The following is an 8,991-nucleotide window of genomic DNA, read 5'->3' as shown; positions in this document are numbered from 1 at the left end:
ATCTCTTGACCTCGTGATCCACCCGCCTCGGCCTCCCAAAGTGCTGGGATTACAGGCTTAAGCCACCGCGCCCGGCCCTGTCTGGCATTTTAAAAAGCTCCCCAGGTTGTTCTGATATGCTCCTGAGTTGAGACCCACAGTCCAGTGCTCAGATCTGTCCAGGAGAGTGGCCGTAGCACAGTTGTCTGTCCATAACCACCTCTAGAGCCTCTAGTTTCCACCTTGTTTCCCAGGGTCTCAGTCCAGGTAAGGCCTTGCTACTTTGTGGCTGGAGACTGTGTCTTGCCTTCTGCCCTGAATTCATCAGTAACTTGGGAAAGGGCTGTTTCGGAGCAGACCTGGGCTACCTCAGTGTTGGGGAAGGGCTTTGTCTTGCAGGCTGGCTGTGGGTTGCTTGCCTAGGAGTGTCTTTCCTGAGTTTGCAAGGGGCTTGCTTCCGGGTTTGAGTTTACATGTGTCTGTGACCAAGTCTTGGAGGAAAGGTCCTATCGTAGAGTCTGTGGGTGGGTTCACTGTGTCTGTCCCCGTCGTTGAGATTTTTTTTTTTGTCTGGTATATATGCCTCTTGGGGCCTCTATTTATCCGTCAGGGTCTCCAATGGGAAGGTCTCTGAACCTGCGGTCTAACTCAGCCTTAGAACATCACTCCTGCTACCAATCCAAAAATTCCATCTGGGACAAGTCTCCCAGGAATGGCATGGGTGGGAGGGGGCCTCTGTCTAGGACTCAGGCGCTGGCTTTGCGGGGTGTCTGCTTGGGGGCCTCAGTCTGTGTAAGTCTCCCTAGGCAGCTGCTCTAGGGCTTGGTCTGGAGGAGCCACTTCTCTCTGGCTCTGGCCGCCTGGGGATCCCTGCAGCTGAGGCCAAGGCTGGGGTGTGGCTGCCTCGGCGGCAGGCCGGCGGGCTGGGCTCGGGTGGGCCGGGGTGCTCCCTCCCTTCCACGCCCCCATCCCGGGTTCCCCCGTTGATCGCCCCCCCAATCCCTATCCCAGCGGGTCCCGGCTTCCTTACATGGTCACGGCCGGGCTTCCAGCTCCCGGACGTCCCCCGCCCCCCGCCCCCACCGGACACGGCCCCCGCCCTGCTCGCCCCGCGCCACCCGCCCGCGCCCCGCCATGGAGGACCTGGGTGAGTGGGGCCGGATCCCCAGATCTGCTTCCCCGCCGTCGCACTCCCGCATCTCCCCATCCCTGTCTTCTAGCTCCTGCTTTTCGCCTCTGCCCGCGCCTGCTTTCCAACTCCACGTCCCCCTTCCTGCCTCTCCCTTCCTGCCTTTCCTGGGCCGGCCGCTCCCTCTCTTCTTTCCTCGCTCGGCTCCTCTATCCCAGGCTGCGGCGGATGAACAGGAGGTGCGGCGCCCGCGGGCGCCCGGGCGCGGGGCTCTGGGGAGGGAGGAGTTAAAGGGGCCTCGGCCCATGGAACCGGGAAAGTAGACGGCACGGGAAAGTCTGGCATCAAGTTTTGGAGAAAAAAGCGGGCCTGCCTGCGCCAGGGTTTTGGGAGAGGTGTTACGGGCTCCTGAGCACGGTGGGGTCAGGTCCTTGAGGCAAGGAAGAGAATAGTAGCCCAGGAGGGCCTAGGAGCCCGCGAGGGCTTCAGGGTTTCACGCGGGTGCTCAGAGACGAAGACTGAAGGCAGGACTTCTGGGTTCTGGAAGGGAAAGGGCTCAAAAGACCCGGATCTGGGGATGCAGGGATGGAGGGGGGTGTCTTGTCCGGAAGGGGGACACAGGTATCTCGTCCTCCCTATTTGCCGAGCCTGGGCCTGGAAGGCTGTGCGCTCCACGGGAGAGAGGGGCTTCCTGCCCCCGGCGGTAGAGGGCGCTGCTCGGTAGGGGTAACTGACGCGGTACCGCAGAGAAGCAGCCAATCAAAAGGCAGGTTCCAGCTAAGCGCTAGTAAGGAGCGCCGGGCGGGACTCAGGGCCCTGCGAGTGGCCAGGCTGGGCGGGGTCTGTGTAGGTAGCGGGAGGAGTTAGTGAGCGTGGAAGAGGGAGCGTCCAATCAGAAAGCTGGGGTCAGGCATGGGGCCAATGGAGCAATTTGGAGGGGAGCCAAGTTTGACTTGAGTGAAGAGCCCATTTTGACTGTATCAGAGAAGATGGGGAGAAAACAAAGAATCAGGAGACTGGGTTTGTGCTTGGCTCCCAGCGTGAGCAACTGAGATGTTCTGGTCATAAATATTCCTTGCTATCCTTCCATCAGTGCTCTGCCTGGGTCTGGCCCTGTGACCTCTGGTCTTAATACTGGCTTCTGTCCTTCTATAGTACTGCCCACTGGGAACCCTGCCTTCTGATCTAATCATGACCCTTGTCTCTCTCCCTGATGGCTTCTCGCTGCAGACGCCCTGCTCTCTGATCTGGAGACCACCACCTCACACATGCCAAGGTCAGGGGCTCCCAAAGAGCGCCCTGCAGAGCCTCTCACCCCTCCCCCACCCTATGGCCACCAGTCACAGGTGAGATCGGATGTTGGGGACTGGGGCAGCCACTAGGGCCAAGCTCGGCAGACCTGTCATCCCACCTGTTCCTCTCTGCTTTGTAGACAGGGTCTGGGGAGTCTTCAGGAGCCTCGGGGGACAAGGACCACCTGTACAGGTGAGGAGCCTGGCAACTGGGGCATAGGGGGCCAACTGAAGCTCAGGCGAGGAGCCTTGGAATCCCCACCCCTGAACCCAGGCTCCCACTCTGCTTCCCAGCACGGTATGCAAGCCTCGGTCCCCAAAGCCTGCAGCCCCGGCGGCCCCTCCATTCTCCTCTTCCAGTGGTGTCTTGGGTACTGGACTTTGTGAGCTAGATCGGTTGCTTCAGGAACTTAATGCCACCCAGTTCAACATCACAGGTACCAGGTTGACTAAGAGAGGATTTGATTGGATGGGGGCAGGGGAGGGAAGGGCAGGGCAGAGACTAAGGGGAATACACTTCCCAGAGCAGCAGTTAAAGGGACCTAAAGCCTCAAGTGGGAGAGTGGGTTGAGCGTGGCCCTATGTGCAGCATCCTCCTCTCCTCTCTCCAGATGAAATCATGTCCCAGTTCCCATCTAGCAAGGTGGCTTCAGGAGAGCAGAAGGAAGACCAGTCTGAAGACAAGAAAAGACCCAGCCTGTGAGTTTGACGTCATTGTCAGGGCTGAGAAGAGATGGGTCCTGGATGTCTGAGTCACTAGAGAGAGCCTTACTCTGGGAGGCTCTGAGATAACGCAAGCATGTTCTTCACAGCCCTTCCAGCCCATCTTCTGGCCTCCCAAAGCCTTCTGCCACCTCGGCCACTCTGGAGTTGGATAGACTGATGGCCTCACTCTCTGACTTCCGCGTTCAAAACCACGTGAGTTGGGCAGTGGGCCAGTGTCCATTTGTAGCTCCCCAACCCCTTCTAGACCCTTCCACATCTGCCGCCTTGCTGACTCAACTCTCTTGTCCTCCCTGCTGCAGCTTCCAGCCTCTGGGCCAACCCAGCCACCAGTGGTGAGCTCCATGAATGAGGGCTCCCCATCCCCACCAGAGTCGACTGGCAAGGGCAGCCTAGACACCATGCTAGGGCTGCTGCAGTCTGACCTCAGCCGCCGGGGTGTTCCCACCCAGGCCAAGGGCCTCTGCGGCTCCTGCAATAAACCTATTGCTGGACAAGTAAGTGGAGCCTTGTGAGAAGCAAGGCAGAGACCTGTCACAGACCCATCTTTACTGAGAGCCAGGCTTTATGCTGTTCCTTTTAATAAGTAACTCTGGGAAGTGGGTATCATTGTTGCTTATATTTTATGGATGAGGAAACCAAAGCTCTGAACCACACAGCAGGTTAGTGGTAGGATGAAAATTCCAACCATGTTACCATTTATTGTGGTCCTACTCTGTGCCAGGCACTATCCCATCTCCTTTACAAACCCACCTCTTATCTGATCTTCACAAAACACTCAGTGGCTTCACCCACCGTCTCTCACACATCTACGAAGACTCTGTCTTCCTCCATCGGAGTCTGGACTGGGGTCACTGGTCCTTTGCCTAGTGACTGAGCAGATGTGATTGACAGCAGCTGTACCTAGCGGTTAACCTAGTTTCTCCTGCTAGATTAAGTACCTGACTCCCAGTGTAGGATTGCCCATCTCAGCAAAGCAGGGTGACATTGTAACTTTTGTGGATCATAGGCACTTTCATCTTCATGAATCCCTTCGTCCATTAAAATAGTTTTTTATGCCTGTGTTAGTGTGAAGATAGATATGTTATTATTATATATTAAAGCATTTTCCTCCAGTTAATATATATATTTTTTTTTTGAGACGGAATTTCGCTTTTGTTACCCAGGCTGGAGTGCAATGGAGCGATCTCGGCTCACCGCAACCTCCGCCTCCTGGGTTCAGGCAATTCTCCTGCCTCAGCCTCCCGAGTAGCTGGGATTACAGGCACGCGCCACCATGCCCAGCTAATTTTTTTTTTTTTTTGTATTTTTAGTAGAGACGGGGTTTCACCATGTTGACCAGGATGGTCTCGATCTCTTGCCCTCGTGATCCGCCCGCCTCGGCCTCCCAAAGTGCTGGGATTACAGGCTTGAGCCACCGCGCCCGGCCTCCAGTTAATATTTTTATTCCGAATTTTTAAAATCTGATTTTTTCACTCACTCCCTGTTATTTATTTACTTAGAGAAGAAGTCTCACTTTGTGACCCAGGCTGGAGTGCAGTGGTGCAATTGTGTCTCACTGCAGCCTCCATCTTCTGGGCTCAAGCAATCCTCCCACTTCAGCCTCCTGAGTAGCTGGGACTACAGTTGCCAGCCACCACGCCTGGCTAATTTTATTTATGTATTGTGGAGATGGAGTTTCACCATGTTGTCCGGGCTGGTCTCAAACTCCTGGTCTCAAGCAGTACTCTCACCTCAGCCTCCCAAAGGTTAGAAGTGTGAGCCAGCCAGTCTGGCCTTATTCTGATTTTAAAAAATTAAAACGTTTTTATGGGCCCTTAAACGTATTGTGGGCTCCAAGCGCTGTGCCTAGTGTGCCTCACATATAGGTCAATAATGGAGTGCAGCTGGAAGACCGGAGCTGGATCTCCATCGCTTACAGGCTGCGCGATCTTGAACACTGGATCCTTCATTCTGATCGCTCAGAGACTCGAAAAACGTCGTGTAAACCTTGCCTCACTGAGCACGTGGCCGTCAGAGCCGCTCTGACCCCGCCTCACCTCCCACTCACAGGTGGTGACGGCTCTGGGCCGCGCCTGGCACCCCGAACACTTCGTTTGCGGAGGCTGTTCCACCGCCCTGGGAGGCAGCAGCTTCTTCGAGAAGGATGGAGCCCCTTTCTGCCCCGAGTGCTACTTCGAGCGCTTCTCCCCAAGATGTGGCTTCTGCAACCAACCCATCCGACACGTGAGCCCCGCCCCGCCGCACCGAGCCCGCCCGGTCTCACCCGGAAAGCTGTGGGACTGGCCTCCTCCGCATGGGTCCCGCCCCACTCGCACTAGCCCATCCCACCCCTACCCTTTGGCAACGTCTACGGCCCCTTGGACTCCACTATTCCTTTCTGACTCCCACTTCCTAGTTAGACCTTCCCCCCAGCCCCCACGCATGCCTTAGGCCAGTCACTCGGGTTCCGCGCGGGAGAGGAAGGCGCGAAGGCACGGAGGCCGCGCTGAGTGTTCCCTCCCTCCCTGCAGAAGATGGTGACCGCCTTGGGCACCCACTGGCACCCAGAGCACTTCTGCTGCGTCAGTTGCGGGGAGCCTTTCGGAGATGAGGGTGAGAGTGGACTCAACTCCCACCTTAAAAGCTGCGGGTCCCCAGCCCCTCTGACCTCCGGAGTCCTCCGGGCATTGGTTTTCCTCCTGCTCTCTTCTGGCGCTGCCTCTCTCTCACAGGCTATAGACCCGAGCTCTCCCGCTCTGCCCTGGCCTAGACCCGTCTCCTCCTTCCCCACGGCTCCCTAGGACTGCCCCTTCTTCAGCCCCAGATCTCAGGTCTCCTGGGTCCCCTGTCCCGGTCGCACCCTTTGCTTTCAGCCCACTCGGTTCCCGCTCCTAGGTTTCCACGAGCGCGAGGGCCGCCCCTACTGCCGCCGGGACTTCCTGCAGCTGTTCGCCCCGCGCTGCCAGGGCTGCCAGGGCCCCATCCTGGATAACTACATCTCGGCGCTCAGCGCGCTCTGGCACCCGGACTGCTTCGTCTGCCGGGTGCGCCCGAGGGGGCAGGGCCTTGGAGGGGAGGGCAAGGGTGCAGGGCTATGGGGCGGGGCCTTGGAGGGGAGGGTCAAGGGTGCAGGGCTATGGGGCAGGGCCTTGGAGGGGCGGGTTAAAGGTGCATGCTGTGGGGCGGGGCTCGTGTCTAGGGTGCAGGGCTGCGGGGCGGGGCTTTGAACGGGGGCGGGGGTCAAGCTTGCAGGGCTGCCAGGGCGGGGCCTTGGGGGGCGGCTCAAGGGTACAGGGCTGTGAGGCGTGGCCTTGGAGGAGCGGTAAGGGTACAGAGCTGTGAGGTGAAGCCTTGGAGGGACGGATCAAAGGCGCAGGGCTGTAGGGCGGGGCCTTGGAGGGGCGGGTCAAGGGTGCAGGGCCGTGGCGTGCGGCCTTGGAGGGGCGGGTCACGGGAGGCGCTGCCAGGTGCCTCGGGTGAGGCGAGTTTTCCAGGCAGGGTCAGGTAGCTTCGTGTCTAGGGTCGGCTGCTGGGTCCCCGTACTTCATTCGATAGTAACGCGCGTCGTCTGGCTGGGGCTCCGGCCGCTGACCTGTCTGTCCTCTTTTGCGGCCTCCCTTCCCCAGGAATGCTTCGCTCCCTTCTCGGGAGGCAGCTTTTTCGAGCACGAGGGCCGTCCATTGTGCGAGAACCACTTCCACGCACGGCGCGGCTCGCTGTGCGCCACGTGTGGCCTCCCCGTGACCGGCCGCTGCGTGTCGGCTCTGGGCCGCCGCTTCCACCCGGACCACTTCACATGCACCTTTTGCCTGCGCCCGCTCACCAAGGGCTCTTTCCAGGAGCGCGCCGGCAAGCCCTACTGCCAGCCCTGCTTCCTGAAGCTCTTCGGCTGACAGCCCGCCCGGCTCACCCCCTCCCCCGGAGGCCGCGCCCTCCCTGAAAAGCCGGGTCCTCCAGACCCCGAGGCCTTGATCTCGGAGCGTGAGCCCCCACTCAATGGAAAGCCCCGCCCCTAAGGTACTCTGAGTCCTCGGGGGGTCAAGTTCAGAAGAGGCCCAGCCAGACCTAAACCCACACGCCCCCAAAGTGGATCGCACACAGAGAGCTCCTGCGCGAGCCTCCACTCTATTCCCACCCTTGAGGGAGCCCCTTGACTAGGGGAAAGTCCTTGCAATTCCAGCGAATCCGAGGCCAGGCCAGGACGCCCTTGCTCCCTGCACCCTCACTGTTCTGTGCACTTTTTCTACCTACATAAACACGCCCATTCCACGTCTCTCTGGTGCTGTCTCTCAATGCGCGCAGGAGCCTGGCCCTGACGCCCCGCCCCCGCGCTGGCTCCGTCCCCGGCCGTCTCTAGGCCACTGCCCGGTGGCTGCAGCGGGATCTGCAGCCTCAGCCCTTGCAAGGTGGCCGCTTCTGCACTTCCTACTTCAAGTATCAGATGAGCCTGAGGCTGGAAAGGGCGGCGACCCGCGCAGGACTTTACAAATAGTGGCAGAGCCAGGACAAGAGCTCCAATTGGGACCCCACAGAATCTCCCGCCCTCATTCTTCTTCAGCTCTATTCTTTTGTTTATTTTGTTTTAAGAGATGAGGTCTCACTTTGTCTCCCAGGCTGGAGGGCATTGTTGCCGTAACTCACTACCACCTCGAACCCTTGGGCTCAAGCGGTCTCCCGCCTTGGCCTCCCAAAGTGCTGGGAGTGCAGGTGTGAGCCACTGTGCCTGTCCCTCCCTATAGTCTTGAAATTAGCGCTTATGGTGGCTCACTTCTGTAATTCCAGCACTTTGGGAGGCCTAGGTGAGGTGACCATGATGTCGGGAGTTTGAGACCAGCCTGGCCAACACGGTGAAACCCCATCCCTACTAAAAATACAAAAATTAGCTGGTCATGGTGGCACATGCCTGTAATCCCAGCCACTCAGTAGGCTGGGGCAGGAGAATCGCTTGAACTCGGGAGGCAGAAGTTGCAGTGAGCCAAGATCATGTCACTGCACTACAGCCTGGGTGACAGAGCAAGACTCTGTCCCAAAAAAAATAAATAAAAGAAGGAAATAAGCACTTAATCTGTTCCCCTTCCTGCACCGCCTTTGGTTCCCAGATTTTTCCCTCTATTAAAGGGCCTTTAGGGATGGAGCTGTATGCAGAGTGCCAGCTGTGCCCACCTTTTGGTTCTGGGCACTAAGGTACAACTTCTCTCTTACTGTTGAGCCACAACATCTCAGATCACCTGTATGTTTCATGTAGTCATGGCCCCAACTTAACCCTTTCACACTCCCACCCTCAGGTGTCCCAGTCAAGGCAGAACAATCATCGTGTCTACAGCCATTACTTACTGTCTCTACTGGTCAATCTGCCACTACCTGAGGCTTCTCCTGGCCTAGCCCTGTGCTGGGTGCTGCTGAGTCCAGAGATGAGTCAGGCTCACTGCTCTGCAGAGCCCCAGGCTGAAAAGGCAAATACTTGGGCAGAAGATGACACTTGGTGTGGCCAGGGTGTGACAGAGGGAAGCACTGGGAGCTGTAGAAGCCAGAAGGTGGCTTCTAACCCAGACTGGGAGTCAAGGGATGCTTCCTGGAGGAGTTGACACCTGGGACCTGAGCCAAGTCCCAACAGGGAAGGATGGGGCCAGGGGTTTTCAGGTGTGGAGGATGGGGCCAGGGGTTTTCAGGTGTGGAAGATGAGGCCAGGGGTTTTCAGGTCTGGAAGATGAGGCCAAGGGTTTCAGGTGCAGAGGATGGGTCCAGGCGTTTCAGGTGTGGAGGATGGGGCCAGGGGTTTTCAGGTGTGGAAGATGGGGCCAGGGGTTTTCAGGTGTGGAGGATGGGGCCAGGGGTTTTCAGGTGTGGAGGATGGGGCCAGGGGTTTTCAGGTGTGGAGGATGGGGC

General features: G+C 58.2%; 1 protein-coding gene and 1 long non-coding RNA gene across 3 annotated transcripts; one reads left to right on the top strand and one right to left on the bottom strand.

The window, feature by feature from the left end:
- Positions 1 to 1,073: 1,073 nt before the first annotated feature.
- On the top strand, positions 1,074 to 7,378 carry TGFB1I1 (transforming growth factor beta 1 induced transcript 1). Of its 2 annotated transcripts, none has more exons than XM_017515539.2 (11): positions 1,074 to 1,126; positions 2,339 to 2,454; positions 2,541 to 2,593; positions 2,695 to 2,837; positions 3,012 to 3,099; positions 3,213 to 3,318; positions 3,426 to 3,620; positions 5,176 to 5,349; positions 5,637 to 5,718; positions 6,001 to 6,149; positions 6,732 to 7,378. In XM_017515539.2, the coding sequence occupies exons 1-11, from the start codon at positions 1,114 to 1,116 to the stop codon at positions 6,996 to 6,998; spliced, it is 1,386 nt and encodes a 461-aa protein (XP_017371028.1). In that variant the 5' UTR covers positions 1,074 to 1,113; the 3' UTR covers positions 6,999 to 7,378. The 2 variants fall into 2 exon arrangements, with proteins under 2 accessions (XP_017371028.1, XP_017371029.1); XM_017515540.2 differs by lacking the exon at positions 1,074 to 1,126 and adding an exon at positions 1,148 to 1,347.
- LOC108293902 lies at positions 3,799 to 6,051 on the bottom strand. The gene is made up of 2 exons (XR_001820836.2): positions 5,966 to 6,051; positions 3,799 to 4,182 (listed from the first exon to the last, which is right to left on the bottom strand). It is a non-coding gene; the product is annotated as an uncharacterized LOC108293902 (long non-coding RNA).
- Positions 7,379 to 8,991: the final 1,613 nt, after the last annotated feature.

This window comes from Cebus imitator, unplaced genomic scaffold, assembly GCF_001604975.1.
Source record: "Cebus imitator isolate Cc_AM_T3 unplaced genomic scaffold, Cebus_imitator-1.0 Scaffold552, whole genome shotgun sequence".
In the NCBI taxonomy this organism is placed as follows: Eukaryota; Metazoa; Chordata; class Mammalia; order Primates; family Cebidae; genus Cebus; species Cebus imitator.
Note: the sequence above shows the minus strand (reverse complement) of the source record. Positions and strands in the feature narration are given on the sequence as shown.